Raw genomic sequence first — 19952 nt, 5'->3', positions numbered from 1 at the left:
ATTGTGGATCAGTAATTTGCTCATTGAATTGTAATTCATCTCAAAGCATGAGGTTTCCCTGTTCTCTGTTTTTGCAAGGTCCTTCACTAGATTCTTTAGTATCAACAATGTTTATGTTCCATGTTTGTTTTTTTAAAAAAATGCATATATCAAGGACTTTAAATGAAAAGAATTATCTGGTACTATAAGCTATGGTTATACTATATTCAGATTAACCATCACTAAATTTGGAGTTTGTTTCCAAAATGTATCAAATTCCTAAAAACTCAAGAATGAGTTAGAGCACATTGTTGGCTAGGTAAAGATAAAGGTTTTCCCTTCACATTAAGTCTAGTTGAGTCTGACTCTGGAGTGTGTTGCTCATCTCCATTTCTAAGCCAAAGAGCCGGTGTTGGCCATAGATGCCTCCTAGGTCGTGTGATCAGATGACTGCGTGGAGTGTTGTGGCTCAGCTGGAGCCTCAGGAAGGAGATGATGGGATTCAGATGTGCCTGTTGTTTATGAAGACGAAACTGAAGAGGTTCAGTTTCCCATGGCAAGGAATGTTTCAGATGATGTTTCTGATGTTAGTGAAACTAGCCAGGTGCAGTTGGAGGAGGATGGCTCCCAGCCTGTCGAGAGCTCTAAAGATCTAGATAGGGAGGATTGCTTACAATCCAAAGTTCGCCGCAGTGCGAGGCTTGCTAACAAGAGGGAGGTTAGGAGTCAACGGAATGCGTTCATGCTGGGAAAGTATATTAAACGGGGTGTTTGAAGACAAATCTTTGTCAGTGCAACTTCTGCAGTAAACCTAGTAACTTCCTTGGATTGCCTTGGCTTTTAGGCATTGTTCTTGGCTTCATGGGACTCTGTCATGCTGTCATGGAATCTTGTTTGCTTGATGTCTTTTGGGTTATGCTTCATGCTGTTTGCTATTGAACTTTTGGAACTTTGTCTTTTCATTTAAGACTTTCCTTTTCTTCAATAAACTACAAAACCTTCAGCCTTTGTGTGGTTTGGTGTTTGGGAGCAAGGTGACTCTACTCTGAGCTGCGACATGGAGTTACTTTACCACCAAAGCAGTACCAATTGATCTTACATTTGCATGTTTTCGAACTGCTAGTTGGCAGAAGCTGGGTCTAACAATGAGAGCTCACCCTGTCCCGTGGATTCAAACCGCTGACCTGCCAGTCAGCAAGTTGACTCTGAGCTGGCGAACGTTGAGCATTAGATTGGTTTTATTGATTATTATGTATAATTGATTGTTTTAATTGTTTTAAATTGCTGTTTATATATGTTTTATCTTATTGTTTGTGTTGGCATCGAATTGTGCCTTTTGTAAGCCGCCTTGAGTCCCCCCTTGGGGGTTGAGAAGGGCGGGGTAGAAATGTGCGAAATAAATAAATAAATCAGTTCTGCAGCTTAGTGGTTTAATCTGCTGCACCACCACAGCCCCTCACATTATTGGCTAGGAGTAGAATATTACGTACAAATCAAAATTTATCAAAAGGTATTTAATCGCTTTGATACAGTACTTGGAAAATTGCATTTTATACCAAAAGGATGCATATTCTCAGCACTTTATTTTTTTGGGATTTTTTTTTATTCCTGTAAATTTAGTCAGATGGATTTAGTATCTTTTGGAAACAGTCTCCACAAATGTAGTATATCTTACTCAAGCTTATAATTGAGTAAGAAACACTACATTTGTGGAGAAAGCATAAAAATGAAAAACAGTGAAGAAATTCCAAAATCCTAATTTGCATTCTGGCCAACAAATTTTCTTGGCCATGGGCATATCTCTGTATGTTAAAAAAAAAAGTCTGAATCCAGGCCACTGGGGTACAAATTTTCATGAAAATTGTATATGGCAATTTATATCTCTATATAAACTACTAATTGTTAGGGTCCATTTACATTTCATTGAAGGCCAACTAATATCAGGTTTTATATCTTACTAGCTGTACTTGCCACACGTTGCTGTGGTCAACGTTCCCTCTTTCTTTCTCTTCTTCCTTCCCTCCCTCTTCCCTTCCTTCCTTCCCTTTTTTTCTTTCCTTCTAAACTTTTCTTCCTCATCCCTTCCTCCCCCTCCCTTATTCTTTCCCTTTCTTTCTCTACTTTCTTCCTTCTCTAACGATTCTTGGACAGCAACTCCCAGCAGTCATCCTGATTAATCTATCTACCTGCCTACCTATCTATCTCTATCTAATCTATCTATCTTCTCTATCTGGAAGATTGTTGGGAGTTGAAGTCAAGGAATAGGAAATTGGAAATACGCAGGGATTGAGATGCTTTCAAAGAAATCCAAAGAGAAGAAAGCTTGCAGCTTGGAAGCAGTGCATTTGGATCATCATCCTCTCCTAAGGGACCTGGTCTAAGGGATGCTGGGAGCTATAGTCCAGAAGAGAGTGTGAATATGCTATTGTGTGTTTTGTTTGCCAGGGGGAATTGTTTTTGCACATGTGCTGTAGTGTCTTTTTGCTCTTTTGACTTTTTAAGTCCCTTCTGCTGTGTTTTTCAGTCTTTTTATGAGTGATAGTCACTCATTGACCTAATAAGTGTATTGTGTCCAAATATGGTGTCAGTTCGTCCAGTGGTTTTTGAGTTATGTTAATCCCACAAATGAACAGAGCATTTGTATATATAGATTGTAGTCTTCTGTGAGCTCTCTTTTTGCTTTCCTCATCTTTCAATAAATAATATTGTATAAGCACTACATTATTTTTCTTTTATTTGTACCTTTTTAATATCATTTTGGACATTTACAAAGCAGCCATAATGAAATCAAAACACAATCAGTAGAATCAAAATTTGCATATTGTTCTTCACTTATTCCAAATGGCATTTCCCCCTGCCATAAAATAGCACCATCTGGTATCTGTGTTTTTAAAATGCGTATGGAAGTCCCCAAAATGTTGTAGGGACTAAAACATAATATGTATTGTGCATAGTATTTTATTAGGATCAGAACAACATTACCTAGCAAGTGACAATTCTGACTTGAAAAACACTTAAATAAAACTTGATTATGTATGACATTTTCGATACGCTGTATGATCTAATCTTAGTTTTACTTTTAGAATTAATATATAATTAAGGTGACTGTGGTGGATGAGATTGTTGACAGATTTTTGATGGTTTTTATAGATTTGACCCACTCAGTGAAATTTATATTATTTCCTTAGTTCTGCAAGTACAGCAAGTGACTACAGGAAACGAAGGAAGTCAGAGCCTGCGGTAACTAATCAGAAGCCACACAGCGATCAAAACACAAACCGGGCCAGCCTGGGCCGTACAGACACGCAGAGCACATACTCTACTCTTCGGAAGCCTGTTACAAGCTCTTCCCCATCTTCTCCATCAAGAACAAAAGGTAAGAAATGCATGCAATTAGTAATTGATGGGGCTAAAGTGTTACTAGATAGTCAAGATGCCCATTGGCAAATGTGGAAAAAAATTGATTACTATAGTAATATACATCTCTAGAGCTCAATATTTAAAACTCCATCACAATTCTTCCTTTTTTATTGCAGTCAAGGGAGGGCAGTAATTTTTGACATTTTATATAATTACATGTCATCTTTTGCTGTATTGACAGAGAGAGAAGATTCTATTTTGGAGCACTTCTATCATACAGAAGTGTGACTTAGACATAACTTTCACCATGACATACAAGTCTTACTGTGCCTTTTATCCCAGTACTGTGGATTTTTATATATAGAATAGGAAAATGCCTTGTGTCTTTAATTAGAATTACTGCATTTATCATATTGATTATTGAATGCTTGTGGGTATTGAGAAGTTAACTCATGTTAGTTCTGCCAGTTCTTTTAATCTTTGAGCAACATTGATCCTTGAAAAGATGCATATGGCATATATAGCATGCTGGAAACTATAGTACCCAAAATGACCCTTTCAAACTCTAGTCTGAGGTTTATCTATCCCAGTCTTAGGCAAACTTTGGTCCTCAAGGTGTTTTGGGCTTCAGCTCCCACAATTCCTAACAGCCTCGGGTCCTTTCCTTTTACCTCTCAGTACTTTAAGTGGCAGAGGGGGAAAAGGAAGAGGCCTGAGGCTGTTAGGAATTGTGGGAGTTGAAATCCAAAACACTTGGCGGGCCAAAGTTTGCCCATGCCTGATCTATCCACTATCATCTCAGTAGCACCGTAAATCCTGAAACCTCTTTTTAAATCCCCAATCAAAGAAACAATTTGACTGGTGATAAATGCTAACACTGATGTTTCTTGGTTGATATTTTGACATGTTCCTGCATTGATACAGGAAGTGATTTACTTCAACTCTTTTCCACCAATCATATTAATGTTTCAAAATTTGGAATCATGCAGAAAGGGCCATTAATACATACCGCTATTTCCTACCAGATTGCCACCTGTCTGGAATAAAATGGTTTTCGTGGTACTAGAATAAAATCTAAAGTTATCCCAGAATGTCATTGCACATTACACTGAATTACATTTCCCAAAAATGGTTCTCTTCCTAAATATATCCCACTTGTTAGCTACAAAGCACTCTAAAATCTAAGGTGATGGTTTTCATGGTACTGGAATAAAATCTAAAGTGACCCCAGAATTTCATTGCACATCACACTGAATTACATTCCCAAAAAAATGTTTTCTTCCTTAATGTGTTTCAATTGTTCACTGCAAAGCATTCTGAAATCTAGGGTGACTAAGGCCCCATCTATACTGCCATATAAAATTCAGGCTGTCTGCTTTGAACTGAATTATATGGCTGTATGGACTAATACAATCCAGTTCAAGCAGATAATCTGGATTTTATATGGCAGTGTAGATGCGGCCCGAAACATTTGCTCACTTATTTTTCTTAAATAATAATAACAACAACACTTAAATTATATTCCGCCTTTCTCCCCATGGGGACTCAGAGCCAATTACAGTGTAAAAAGATACTGGCAAACATTCAATGCCTTGTTACAATACAACAAGACACACAAATACAAACAAAAGGCAGAGGCTTCTCCTTTCATTTCCGACTTTGGTGGCAGTGCTCATCTCTGGCTCTGGGGGAGGTGCTATTCTCCATTTCCAGGAGTTCACCCCATCCTGCAGATTTGAACTCCCGACCTTCAGGTCAGCAGTTCAGCAGCACAAGGGTTTAACCCATTGCACCACCACGGCCCCATGTATACATTCTGTAACATTTTCCTGTTGGTTTCATGTTAGTACTTGGAGGAGATTGCACTGTCTTGTCATCCAGCAGAGCTTCATTTAAAAAAATACCCTCTTTATCCACACTATTAAATTGCAGCTTTTCTCAATCCAGCTGACAATACAGTCATTTAAGAAAAAGTACATTTTCAGTCCTAGATGTCTAAGTTAATAGGGGGACTCTTTCTTCGATTGTTTTAAAATATTGAGACTGTCCTGCTATCAGTTTCTGAACAGGATACACTGTCAATTTTGATTGTCCCACTGGTTGATGGCGATCATTGTGTAGACCCATTTTTGTATTAGGAAAGCTATTAAACCTCCCTGATCTGTACATGATATATCTTCTGGGATATGTACCATGTCTTTTCGCTTCAAAAATGTTATTTGTTGCACCTTCCATTACAAACACTTGAAAGAAGCTAAGCAGGGTCAGTTCTGGTTAGTACTTGGATGGGAGACCACTAATAAATACCAGGTGCTGTAGGCAATATTTCAGATGAAGGTACTGGCAAAACTATTTCAGATGAAAGTACTGGCAAAACTACTTGTCTAAGAAAACATTATGAAATTCATGGGGTTGCCATAAGTCCTCAGACAACTTGAAGGCACATGCATGCAAGCAACTGGTGATTATAATTGTGTTTTTATGTAGATTATTAGCACCCTGACTTACGAGGTTAAAATTGAATAAATAAAAACAAGAGTACAATGCTATGCATGTCTATTCATATGTAAGTACTACTAAATTCAACAAGGTTTACTTCCTGGTAAGTGAGTTTTTGGAGGATTACAGCCCATATGTATGCTTAGATGTGTTTTTCTTCCTCAATGCTTTGATAACATATATCTAGGATTAGTGCTTAAAGCTATGATAGGATGAGTAATTACTGTCTCCTCTCTGTTTTTTCTGGCATGTTCTATTGACTTTTTCCCCCTTTCTACTTCTGAATCTGTTAATTTCTGGCAATGTCTCTTTTTTACCATGCTGCTCTGTGGATGATAAAGGTGGGGATATTAGCAAAGTGTGTCCGCCCCTTTCCAGTTGTTCAGTGCCCAACCACAGCACCTCAAATGAATTAGATTGCTGTAGTACCTATGGGCAGCGCTTGTCTGTCCCCGGTGACTCAAGAAGGGCTATCAGCTACAAGAATGGCTGGCAAATGGCCCGCCAAAATGCAGAAGTCTGGAGCAGCACAGAAGAGACGTCCTCCTCTCCCAAGCGGAAATCTCGCAGTTGCGATAACCTGCTGGCAGATGATCATTGTGGATTTCCTGACACACAGAATAAATCTGAAAGCATGGTATCTTTGCTATGTGAGGAAGATTCCAAAGGGGGCTCCAACCTTTCCTGGGCTTCCCCATATGCTTCTGAGAGCCATGGGTCTAGCCGGTCAAGGGCCCGACACAGATCTGCCCATGATGCTCCTGGGTTCCTAAAAATGTATAAGAGGATGCACCGTATCAATCGCAAAGACTTGCTCAATTCTGAGGTGATTTGCTCAGTAAAGTCCAGGGTATTGCAGTACGAAAAAGAACAGGATGCAGGTCTGCTGCAGGACTGGAAAGACTTATCTGCTGAGGAGGTGCCAAGAGATATGGTCCCCAACAGGATATCTGAATTTGAAAAACTAATTAAAAAATCGAAGTCCATGCCAAATTTAGCCGAAGAAGCATTATCGGCAGTAACCCTCCTCGAATCCCCTAAAAATGGTTTCTGCCCAAACAGGCGGTTCTCTATTGAGTCCTTGCTGGAGGAAGAGAATCAGGGTAGACACACTACTCAGGTTCAGAAGAATTCCAAATCAAAAACTCTGGTGCCAATACACATTGAGGTGACCAGTGAAGACCCTCAAAGGTCTCACGATTTTTCGGACAGTGACCAAGATGGGGTAGTCTCTGACCTCAGTGACTTTATACAGATAGAAGGCTCTTCCTTTTGTAGTGAAAGCGATTTTGACCACTTCTCGTTTACATCTTCGGAAAGTTTTTATGGGTCGGGTCATCACCATCACCACCACCACCACCACCACCACCATCACAAGCACCTCATCAGCTCCTGCAAAGGCCGATGTCCTGCGTCGTACACCCGTTTCACCACGATGCTAAAGCATGAAAGGGCTAAACAAGATCCCGCTCCAGAAGAACCTAGACGGCAAGACTCCGACTCTGGACTCTCAAAGATAGCGTTCCTAGTCAGCCCAGTGCCTTTCCGGAGGAAAAAAAACACGGTTCCCAAAAAGCAGACTGAAAAAACAAAATGCAAATCGTCAGTCTTTGATGCCCTGGACTCTGCTCTTAAGGACATCTGCGACCAAATCAAAGCAGAAAAAAGAAGGGGGAGTTTGCCTGACAACAGTATATTGCACAGACTTATTTCTGAATTGCTTCCAGACATTCCTGAAAGGAATTCCTCCCTCAAAGCGCTTAAAAGGAGTCCTATGCACCAGCCTTTTCATCCACTGCCTCAAGATGGTGCTATTCATTGCCCATTGTACCAGAATGAATGTGGAAGATTACCTTTTAGTGCCTCTTACCAAGACATGGACACAGCCAACAACGGCAGTCAAGAAAGTGATAGTACACTATGTTTCCAAGGTGGATTACCTCCTTTTCTCTATGCTTGTGATTGAGTCATTCATCTGTGTCCCTTTCATTTCCAGCCCACTTGCATCATACTTACGTTGTGTATTTTTATGCAGGATAGAAATTAAATGTTTGTAATAGAAGTGCAAGGGTCAGTGATGAGATTAGAGCTGTCTGTGCATAAAGGTTCAATCCCCAGACCAAACAGGGAAAATACAAGCTTTTATTAGGATATTTAAATAGGCTTCTAAGATATAAAAGTGGTGTCTTGTGATTGCATTGATGCCATTATTTTAAAAGATCTCCCCCCCCCCCAAAACTGATCTAATGTATATGCCCATATTTTTAATAATTTTTTTGATTACGACAAGAATTTCTCAATAAATATGCAAGCAGATGAATAAAAAGGTGTTTTATAAAAACATACAATTGAACAATGGACAAAACACTCATTTATAAGTCAGTCCTCAGTCTATTTACTTTGCAAATTAGCATGCCATTACAGCAAAAAAAGTTTACTTTTCTCACTTAAAGACATAGGACTCAAAATAATCTTTGTAACACATATTGTGCAAAACTTATGCTACAAATGTCTTTCCCCCAGTTAGCCTCAGGTACTACAGAGGTATTTCATACATTGGTATAGACCAGTGGTTCCCAACTTTTTTGACCAGGGATTACTCTTCATGGTTAACCAAATCAATTTGTGGTCAATTTTAGATTCTGATTGGTTATTTGGGGTACTAATTCAGAGTATAGACTAACTTGAATACTTTTGAGCACTGACTATTAGGCCTCCCGAGGTAAATGCTCAATGTATTTCTCATGGTGGCAAAAATAGATATCTTTATTGCTTTTAAAACATCTTAATTCAGTTTTGAGATGGGCAAAGCTCACAGCAGAAAGAGATGGTGAGTATTGATTTAGTAATCTGTATATAGTAATCCCAAATTAGATAAATCAGCTTAACTACATATTTTAACAAACAATTACTTTGGAGTTAGTTAACAGCATAGCTTAGCATTTAATAGCATTCACCTCAACAATGGCCTGATTTGTGCATAACACTAACCCAGTCGATGACCAACACTAAATAGCGAGACCAGATTCATGAGATTGGATTAAATAAGAACCATTTTCATTGACCTATTAACTATTCAAGATTAAAACTAGAGGGAGAGAGCAACCTGGCAGGTGTCTATCAGAGGCAACACCTCCCCAGTCTCCACTTGAGTGAAAACACGTAACCCCGAGGACCATCCAAATTTATTTTGATATTGCTCACCTCATACGATCGTATTTTAGAAGGCACACCTAGGGAACATTTCACCCACATCTATGGCAGGCATGCTTGGAGGTTGTGAGGTCTCACAACTTCTGAGGATACCTGCCATAGATGCGGGTGAAACGTCAGGAGAGAATGCTTCTGGAACATGGCCATACAGCCTGGAAAACGCACAGCAACCCAGACTTGAGGATGCTTGCCATAGATGCAGGCGAAATGTCAGGAGAGAATGCCTCTAAAACATGGCCATATAGCCCAAAAAAACCTATAACAACCTTTGTTTTACTCACCACCTAATGATTACTAGTGTTGAAGTGTATACTTTGCTTTAACTTTCTCAAAACATTCAAGGGCTGTTTTGGTTTTTTCTTCACATTCCTTCACATTTACTTAACACTGCTTTCATAATAAACATCTTAAGTATATTTGTCCACTAAATTCAGAGGGATGCAGTTCCTGGTAAGCTTACAGAGTACAGTTTGCATCCCATTCAAGTGAATACCTAAAAACAAACCATTGTGACATTGCAGAAGCTTCCAGAGCTGCAAAAGTTCCTTCCATTGATCCAAGGTGAGAAGTCTGTCCCAAGCTTATTGTTCTTTTAGAAACAGAAACACCAGGCTGGAGTGAGATCTGGATGGCAAATGCAGTGTTTTGCTCTTTTTTTCTCCCAGAAAATACCAGTTCTTTTGTCAAAGGCTTTCCAAAATCACTGGGTTGTTGTGTGTTTTCCAGGCTTTGTGGCCATGTTCCAGAAGCATTCGCTCTTGACATTTTGCCTTCATATATGGCAGGCATCCTCAGGGGTTGTGAGGTCTGTTGGAAACTAGAGAAGTGGGGTTTATATATCTGTGGAATGTCCAGGGTGGGAGGAAGAACTCTTGTCTGATTGAGGATGGTGTGAATGTTGCAGTTGACCATCTTGATTAGCCTCAAGCAGACAAGAGTTCTTTCTTCCACCCTGGACATTCCACAGATATATAAACCCACTTGTTTAGTTTCCAACAGACCTCACACCTGTCATAGATGCAGGCAAAACATCAGGAGAGAATGCTTCTGGAACATGGCCATACAGCCCAGAAAACACATAAAAACCCAATACCACTCTTCTTTACAGCTCAGGGCTATTTTGCTGGAAGGGACATCTTGAAATTGGTAGGTTAGATTTCAGCAGGAAGATGATACAAGAGAAAACCTTGCAGTTCCCTCAATCCAGATTCCACCTTTCTGCAGTGTCTTAAAAATAACACACACAGGTATACATAAATACAGGTCCAGATAAACCGATCATAAGGGAAAGCAACAATTCCAGCTTTATATGAAAGAGAAACTCATTTTTTGTGTTTCGGATAACCTGATAAAAGCTTAGCTCCCCCTCCTATTATTGTGGCATGCTTTCTGCACATTCCCCTGCATGTGGTTACATGTTTCAAGTCATATTATTCATTGCTATGCCTTTCTTACCTTTTGCTTCTTTGGTGTTTCATACATCTATTCCTCTTTAGTTGCTTGATTCACTGTTGTATATCTTAGAATTAGGAAATGTGTTCCAGTTGTGTTTTTCTCTTCAGTTGGTTCCCTTTGAAACTATAAAGTATTTGTAATTTCCATATTTTGTTCCATAAGTTTCTAATTTTTTTGTTTCTTCATATATTAGCCTCACAGCTGCCTTTTATGTATATTTGAGGCATATTGCCCCTTGAAAAAAAAAGCCAGCAGCTTTACTTTTGCGAGTTTATCATAAAATGGTCTTTTATTTTCAGTAGACCAGGACTCCCCTGGGAACTATTCTTCAGCTTTCATTGATGTGGGTCGATGTGCTCCAAAAGAACGAAGAGGAACTCCAGAGAGAGAGGTAGTTAAAAGGAAATGTATACCGTGAGTTCAGAGCAAAAAGGGCACCTCTGAAGTAGCCCACAGAGACTTTTATAAAGCATTTATAGAACTACTGTTTATCAACAGTACTTTTTTTTGCCTAGGTGCTAGAAAATAGGTACTTTTTTGCAAAAAGAACAACAATGGAATGAGAATAGAAAAGGAAAAAATAGAAAAGAAGGATGGAATAATGGTGGATATAATATTTGAAAATATTCAAATAGTTGTTGAAAAATGTTTTTCAGTTATAAGAAAATGTGTTGTCAAAGGCTTTCATGGTTGGAATCACTGGGTTGCTGTGAGTTTTCCAGGTTGTATGGCCATGTTCCAGAAGCATTCTCTCGTGATGTTTCGCCCACATCTATGGCAGGCATCCTCAAAGGTTGTGAGGTCTGTTGGAATCAAGGCAAGTGGGGTTTATATATCTGTTGAATGTCCTGGGTAGGAAAAAGAACTCTTGTCTGCTTGAGGCAAGTGTAAATGTTGTAATTGGCCACCTTGATTAGCACTGAATCAGGGGAATTCCAGACAGGAAACAATCAGAGCCAGGTAACACCTCCCAACAAGGGATTCCCCCATGCAGGAAGTAGCCAGGCTTTGAAGCTACAAGACCATTCAATGCTAATCAAGGTGGCCAATTGCATCATTCATACTTGCCTCCAAGAGATAAGTGTTCTTTCTCCCACTCTGGACATTCAACAGATATATAAACCTCACTTGCCTAGGTTCCAACAAACCTCACCACCTCTGAGTATGCCTGCCATAGATGTGGGTGAAACATTAGGAGAGAATGCTTCTGGAACATGGCCATACAGCCCGGAAAGCTCAGAGCAATTCAGTTATAAGAAAAATCATTGGCAAATCATTGGCAAGAAGCCTGAAAAACTCACAGCAACCTACTGCTTGGACAGTGTTTTACTCTCTATGCAAGAGGGGCAATTTCAGACAGCATGATTTGGTTAAATGAATACGGGATTTACAAACCTGGAGGCAAAACCTGCCTGATGGGGAAAAATTGCACCCTGGACTTGCCAAACCTGCCTTCCCCTGATTGGACAATGCACTGGTGACTCAAAATGTGCCAGGTTAGCTGCATAGGAGTAAGACTAGACTTATTCTGGCATTAATTTCTACAAACAGAACCCTCTTCTCAGAGTTCTTTTGGCAAAGCAGTCTGCTTGCTGAACAGATCTAGTAGCTAAGACTACTAGCAGCAGAGACCCCAAAAGGATGGAGAAGAAGTAAGACTAGGTATTGGGTAAATAATTCCAGGCCCAAATTTCAGTCAAAGTCTACAGGATAATGTTAGGGCAGGAAAAAGATAAAGCAAATTTCCAACACCCTTAGGTAGGAGGGATTGAGACTTCAGTCAGCCTAGCAACGGCTATCTATTATACTGTTAGAAGCGTTTTTTTAATGAAATGACTATATGGAGCCATTTTTGAAAAGCTCCTTGTTATGTTTCACATTCTACATAATTCTGGAAAACATGTTACATAGATTACTTTCTTTACCTCCTTTTCAGAGATTACCAGCTAAAGCAGTCTACGATTTTAAGGCTCAAACAGCAAAGTGAGTACCAGTGACTTTTATTTTTCCCTTAAAGAATTCCCCATAGATGTTACTGCAGTTTCCATAGTGTGTGTGTGTGGGGCGGGGGGGGGGGGGATCTGTGGTACCATGTTAAAAGACACAAATGAATCTCTCTTTTTGATATAGTTAAACTACCCTGGGCCAATTGCATATCATTTGTGAAGTCTGTGATGTGCATATGTTCTATAATTTAACTAGACATCAATCTCCATGGTGTCTATTAATGGATGGATGTAGTTTTAGGTTGCTAAACTATGGTCCCTGGGAATTCTTGAGAGTGAAAGGGAGGTTGTGAGAATGTGGCCAAATTCATTTATGTTTTTCTTGTCATTGTATACATACAGCACCCACCCATTTTTTATTTTATTTTTTTTGCACAGACACACTCAGTTCTTTCGTCATCCATCTTTTCTCCTCTTCCTCTTTCTCTCATTCTCCCTTTCTCAAACACAATCTCCCTGTTTCTCTCTCTCACACACACAAGCTCTCTCTCTTGCTGTTTCTCATAAAGATGTGCTCATAAGGTAAAGGTAAAGGTAAAGGTTTCCCATGACATTGAGTCTAGTCGTGTCTGACTCTGGGGGTTGCTGCTCATCCCCATTTCTAAGCTGAAGAGCCGGTGTTGTGCATAGACACCTCCAAGGTCACGTAGCCAGCAATACTGCATGGAGTACTGTTACCTTCCCGCAGATGCAGTACCTAATGATCTACTCACATTTGCATGTTTTCAAACTACTCGGTTGGCAGAAGCTGAGGCTAACAGCGGGAGCTCACCCCTTTCCCTGGATTTGAACTGCCAATCTTTCAGTCAGCAAGTTCAGCAGCTCAGCAGTTTAACCCGTTGCACCACTAGGGGGCCCTTATACATGCTCATACACATCCTAAATCCAGTTATAGAAGCATGCATCCATCATTTCATTCTCTCTTCCATTTATACTATACACAGATAATATTCACAGATACACAGACAAGCAAGCAATCTTCCATTTGTACTTCCTAGGGCACTTTAGGGACACATGTTGCTCTATACACTTCCTCCCTCACTCCCTCCTACCTTTCTTTCTTTCTTTCTTTCTTTCTTTCTTTCTTTCTTCTTCCTGGCAGCGGTGATAGTAATGTTCTTCCTCCTCCTTCTTCTCTTCCTCTTCCTCCTCTGCCTTTCTTCATTTTCCTCTTCTTTTTTCTCATGCTTGCTATAGCACAAAGATAATAGGGATTGCATCGAAGATTATCAGGCCCATATGCAGCTCACCTCTATCTTCGATTGCTGCAAAGTAATAGTTCTGTGGATTTTGGCAAATGAAATTTAGAACTGTTTTGGCTATATCAAACATGGGCAAAGTTTCTAACTTGGGGGCTGCATGGGGGGCTGGAGCAGGGTAGGTGGGTTGGGAGGGAGGGGTTTCTCCCCAAATCCCCTTGCTGTCCTTTCCTCCTCATCCTCTTCTCTTTTGGAATCAGAAAGTGAAGGAAAGATGGGAAATGTTTGGATACTAAAAGGTTTGGTCTTGATCAGGATGAGATGGTGGGTGGGAGATAAAAAGTGTATTCATTAGATCCCATATTGCCTACTTCTGTTGAGTTGGACAAGACCTGCAAGGGCTATCCAGTCCAACCCCTTGCGATCCAGGAAGGCACAATCAAAGCACTCCCAATGAAGCTCCAGAGAAGGAGTCTCCACCACACTCCGAGGTAGCTAGCCTATGCCACTCTCCAAGAAGTTCTTCCTAATCTTTTCAGTTGAATCTCTTTCCCTGCCATTTGAAACCATTACCCCCTTGTGCCCTGGTCTCTAGAGCAGCAGATAATCAGTTTTCCTCCTGCTGCTCAATGGGACACCTTTTAAATCATCTCAACCAACTCTTCTCCCAGCTAAACATCCCCCAGGAGGAAAGGAGGAAAGGAAAAAGTGAAGGAAAGGTGGAAAGAAGGGTGGAATGGAATTGAAGGAGAGAAGGGAGGGAGGCAAGAGAAAAGGAAGGAAAGACAAAAGGGAAGGAAGGCCAAAAGGGTGGAATGGAGGGAGGGAGAAAGAGGGAGGGAGGGAAAAAAGAGAGAAGGGGGGAAAGACAAAAGGGAAGGAAAGAAGGAAGGAAGGAAAAGAGGGAGAGAAGGAAGGAGGGAGGAAAGAGGGAAAGAAGGAAAGACAAAAGGGAAGGAAGACCAAAAGGGTAGAATGGAGGAAGGGAGAAAGAGGGAGGGAGGAAAGAGAGAAGGAGGGAAGGACAAAGAGAAAGGAAGAAAGGAAAAGAGGGAGAGAAGTAGGGAGGAAAAGGGAAGGAAGGACAAAAAGGTGGAAGGGAAGGAGGGAGAGATAGAGAGAGGGAAGGAACGGAGGGAAAGGGGAAGGAAAGAGAGAAGGGCCTGAGAAAAAAGTCCAAGGGGGCACATCCAGTCCCCGGGCCTGGGATTATCCATACCTGGGCTATATGAACAAATAACTCTTCTTTTGTCTATGCTTGAATATGTAAGCCAAGGTCAAAACAGGCTGGAAATCATGGTTTGGAATTGCTTTGCAAAAATTGGTTCAAGATTGCTACCGTTAAGTGTTACATCAATACCATGTAAACCATGGATAGAGCTGGTTTTGAATCTCCTTATTTACAAGAAAGACATGTTTTGCTGATTGCTTCCTATAAATCTTTGCACAGGCAAGTCGTAACTCTGAATTGAACCAAAATGTCATTGTCTATTTGAGGTTATAACCCATATTTTAAGCAGCAAAGCACAGTCACAGAAAAGCATGGGAAAGTTCTGTATTTCAAACTGCTGTGTGTTCATGGTTTTTGTTCTACTCATCTTATATAAAGGCAATTAAAATTCAAATTGGCAAAAACATGTCTTTAGAAAATCCAGATCTCTATCACTGTTTATAAACATTCACTGCAGGGAGCTGTCCTTTAAGAAAGGAGATACTGTCTATATCCTCAGGAAAGTGGATCAAAACTGGTATGAGGGCGAGCACTATGGAAGAGTTGGAATTTTCCCTATATCTTACGTTGAGGTTAGTCTATTTTGTGCATTGTTGTGTGTTTTTTCTTTCTTTCTTTAACAATTACAGTTGCCCAGATCAAATAGACTGGCTTGAGCAAGCACTGTTCTCGTTGCAGAAACTTTCACCCCCAGAAAAAGCACAGCCAGCAAGGCCGCCACCCCCAGCACATGTTGCCGAGATTGGAGAAGCCGTTGCCAAATATAATTTCAATGCAGATACAAATGTGGAACTGTCACTGCGGAAGGTAATTGTTTAGGGTCTCTTTCTTGAGGTGGGCACTAGGGTGAATCCACTTCGGGGGCAAATGGCACACCATCCATCTGCACAATTCCCAACCAATAGGGAGCACAGGGTGCCATTAGGCCTTATAGGTTAGGAAAGAAGACATTAGGTAGAAATATCAGCTGTTACCTGCCTTCAATTTTGGAAACGAGGAAGCGGGGGGGGGGGGGGGGAGGAAGCTGTGATGCACTCTCTCTCTCCCTCTCTCCCGACTGCCCCACAGAGAAAGGTGTAGACCTTGGAAAACGATAACTCCCAGGACTGTATAGTAATGAGCTATGGTATTTGAAGTAACATTCAGCTGCATTCGTTTCACAGAGTAGACACACCCAGAGAAGGTTCATGGACCTTGGGAAACTGCAGTTCCCAAGGCCATCTCATGGAGACATGGCATTCAAAGTAAGGTCCAACTGCGGTCCTTCCACAGTGTAGATGTACTCAGAGAAGTGTATGGACCCTGGGAAACTCCCAGGAGGACTCCATCTCATGGAGACCTGGCATTTCAAGTGGGGTGCATGAGCATTCATTCCATACTGTAAATGCACCAATATAAGTATATGAACCTTGGAAAACTATTACTCCCAGGACTGCACAACATAGAGACATGGCATAATAATAATAATAATAATAATAATAATAATAATGTTTAAAATGGGTCCCAACTGCATTTATTCTCTAGTGGAGACATAGCATGATGATGATGATGATGATGATGATGATGATGATGATGATGATGATGGTGATGATGGCATTTAAAGTGGGTCCCAACTGCATTTATTCTCCAGTGCAGATACGGACCTTGGGAAACTATAACTCCAAGAACTGCATATATGGAGCTATGTTATTTAAAATTGTCCCAACTGCTTTTATTCTCCAGTGCAGATACACCCAGAGGAGGGTGTGGCCCTTGGGAAACTATAACTCCCCAGACTGTATAGTATGGACCTATGTTATTTAAAGTGGGTACCAACTGCAGTTATTCTCCAGTACAGATGCACCCAGAGATTGGCCTGGCTTCTCCCATAATTCCACAAATTTGAGAAATATTTCATTTTAATCCTGGGAGCAACAAGTGCCATCACAATACAGAATTGGCCAATCATCCGGATCATTACCAAAAATCTACTTCCCCACCACCTCCTGAAACATTTGAAAAGAATGCTGGCCCCCACACTTAAAATATGCAAAGAATGCTTTATCCTACACTTTAACCCAACCTAATGTGATGAGAACAGTGGCTTTCCACATTTTAAGTGTAGCACTCAGTGGTGTTTAGTAAATGTGATGAAGTGGTAGCTCCCACTCTCTCTTTCTCTCTCCCTGCTTTCTTCTCTCTCTCCTTCCTCCCACACTCTTTTTTCTCTTCTCTTTTTGTGCTCACCTCTCTATCTCTCACTCTCTCTCTTCCTACCACTTTCCTACCATCTGACCCCTCAATGCACTGCTAATAAGAGGATTGTTGGGTGATCTTGGCCAAATAAGTTTGGGAATAAGTGAGGCTCCTGTGCAATCCAAACACTGCAGAAAAAGCATTCCTTTCTTTCTTGTCTGGATCAAGACTGGTGCTAAAGTCATCCACGGCCACCAAAGGCCAATCCCTCCCACACATTCCTCAACTTAACTTACAAAAGCCATTTACAAAGGTGGTAATTGTGCGAAAACTTCTCTATCTGGTTCAGCTCTAATGCCCTCCTGTCTTAGCTGAGCCTTGTGCTTGGGGCTTTCCATTTGACAGCTCTCATTTTGGTCATGCTAAAGGTGTGATTCTCTGTCCAAAATCCCTTCTTTTTTCAGCTGCTAATGAGTTTTGCCTTGCAGGGAGACAGAATAATTCTTCTTAGACGGGTTGATCAAAACTGGTACGAAGGCAAGCTACCTGGAACTAGCAGACAAGGCATCTTCCCTGTGTCCTATGTAGAAGTCATCAAAAAGAACGCAGCCAAAGGTGCTGATGAATGCCCTGTCCCGCCAATACCCCAGAGTTATTCCAGTGACAGAATACACCATTTAGGTTCAACTAAGGTAGGGAAGACTCTGTTCTTTTTTTAATGTCTACAGTGTGTTCCTATTCTGAATAGGAGGCAGTGGGCGGGGAGGCTATGAAATAGCATTTATTTATTTAAATGATAAGAGTACGCAAAGGAAGCAAAGTACATTAATTTCTTTATGAAGACATAAGATTGCATTCCTGGGTTATGTTATCTTATGGTGAACCTTTTTCTTTCTTATTTTAAACTTTCCCTCTGTTCTTGCATTTAGTTCTCAAGATGCTATGTGGGCTCTAACCATATTAAAAGCCAATAGAAATCCATTTCACTTGCTGCTATTGTGTGGAAGGCATTTTACTTCATCCACTTTCTTGCTGCACTGTTAGTTTCTGTACAGACAGCATGGCTCCTTTAAGAGAAAAAAAGATAAATGGGTCCATGCCGTACGTCATACAGGGTCTGACACCCATTCCTTACTCATTTTATGTGCAGATACTACTATGTGAGTCACATAGTTCTACTTCGTTTTTTTTCAAATCCTCATCAAATGTTGCAATATAGATAAGTTGACCTCTACTTACATTTACTGTGAAAGAGATCTAGGTCATTGGTTCTCAACCTGTGGATCCCCAGGTGTTTTGGCCTTCAACTCCCAGGAATCCCAGCCAGTTTACCAGCTGTTGGGATTTCTGGGAGTTGAAGGCCAAAACATCTGGGGAACCACAGATTGAGGACCACTGGTCTAGGTGATCTCAGTGTAAATAACTGCTTAGAATTGTAGGTTATTTCTACCGCTGACATACACAAAACTCATACAACTTTTCATTGTAGTTCACCTTAGAAAATATAAAATCCAAACAGACTTGGAAACTGTTACAAGCTCTCACTTATAATGGGGGGGGGGGGAGAAAACAGAAATAATAACTACCACAGGAGATGATATACTATAATTATTGCTTGAAGGGCCTAAAAAGAAATAAAGGTTATCCTTATGTTTTGATTCTTCAGCAAACTTGTTTCTAGCTGGATGGTATTAGGGAGAATAGACCAGGAAGACCTAAGGTCCATCTGGGCAACCTGTTCCACACCAACCACTGAGACTGGATCTGCTCTGCCCTATATCCCAGGATCTGATCCCATAATTTCTGTTTATCCCAAATTATCTGGCAATGTAAAAGATAAAGGTTTCCCCTTTACATTAAGTCTAGTCATGTTTGACTCTAGAGGGTGGTGCTCATCTCCATTTCTAAGCCGAAGAGCCAGTGTTATCCATAGATACCTCCTAGGTCATGTGGCAGGCATGACTGCATAGAGCGCCGTTACCTTCCCGCTGAAGCAGTACCTATTGATCTGCTCACATTTGCATGTTTTCAAACTGCTAGATTGGCAGGAGCTGGGGCTATCAGCGGGAGCTCACTCTATCCCACAAATTTGAACTGCCGACCTTCCGGCCAGCAAATTCTACTGCTCAGTGGTTTCACCCGCTGCAGCACCACAGCCCCTTTCTGGCAGTGTATGCTCATATAATCCAGTTCGAAGCTGAAAATCTGGGATCAGATCCTGGGATATAGGGCAGTATGGAGGGGGCCTGAGAAACTGCTTAGCAAGAATAGCAGTAACGTACATGGAGTTTTACTGCTCTGTATCAAAACTGCAAGAATACTGCCTTGGTCACTTCATTATACAGACATTCATATACATACCATATATACTCATGTATAAGTTGACGTTGTGTATTCGTCAACAGTATGGATTATTTAAGGGTCAATCTGTGAAGAGAGTAAGTGCCAGTGCTGCCTCAGGAAGCCAGCCATCCCAGATTTTCCAGAGCTTGGGAAAGTTACTTTTTTGGACTTTTTAATCCCAGAATCCCCCCACCTCAGGTTTCGTGGTCATTGGCAGCAATCAATCAAACAAACTGCAGTACAGAAGTAGATTTATAATCTGTCTGTAGCCCACTCCTGTTTAAGCAGTACACACATTTCTATTCTTCATCCTCTCATCATCAAATTGCATGCTGTGGTGTTTTTTGTTTTGTTTTGTTTACTTTCCCACTGTTTCAGACCTCTACTTCCTTTCTAAGCAAATGTCATACATAGAATTCAGACAGGAACAATTTAATAAACTATTTGCATATGAGATATTACTTTTTTATAACTTACTGTTATTTGCATGAC

The 19952-nt window shown here is 40.7% G+C and overlaps 1 protein-coding gene across 15 annotated transcripts in view; it reads left to right on the top strand.

The window, feature by feature from the left end:
* SORBS2 (sorbin and SH3 domain containing 2) overlaps positions 1 to 19952 on the top strand; it is a 222447-nt gene that overhangs the window by 177855 nt on the left and 24640 nt on the right. For 7 of the 15 annotated variants that reach the window (XM_067468740.1, XM_060778608.2, XM_060778610.2 and 4 more), the window contains 7 exons: positions 3168 to 3355; positions 6180 to 7769; positions 10809 to 10897; positions 12443 to 12489; positions 15400 to 15514; positions 15621 to 15749; positions 17606 to 17809. In XM_067468740.1, coding sequence (XP_067324841.1) covers positions 3168 to 3355; positions 6180 to 7769; positions 10809 to 10897; positions 12443 to 12489; positions 15400 to 15514; positions 15621 to 15749; positions 17606 to 17809 — 2362 coding nt within the window. Of the gene's footprint in view, positions 1 to 3167; positions 3356 to 6179; positions 7770 to 10805; positions 10898 to 12442; positions 12490 to 15399; positions 15515 to 15620; positions 15750 to 17605; positions 17810 to 19952 lie in introns of all 15 variants that reach the window. The other 8 variants (XM_060778615.2, XM_060778617.2, XM_060778619.2 and 5 more) reach the window with 2 other exon arrangements.

The sequence above is a fragment of the Anolis sagrei genome, chromosome 5 (assembly GCF_037176765.1).
Source record: "Anolis sagrei isolate rAnoSag1 chromosome 5, rAnoSag1.mat, whole genome shotgun sequence".
In the NCBI taxonomy this organism is placed as follows: domain Eukaryota; kingdom Metazoa; phylum Chordata; class Lepidosauria; order Squamata; family Dactyloidae; genus Anolis; species Anolis sagrei.
This window is presented reverse-complemented; position numbering and strand designations above follow the sequence as displayed.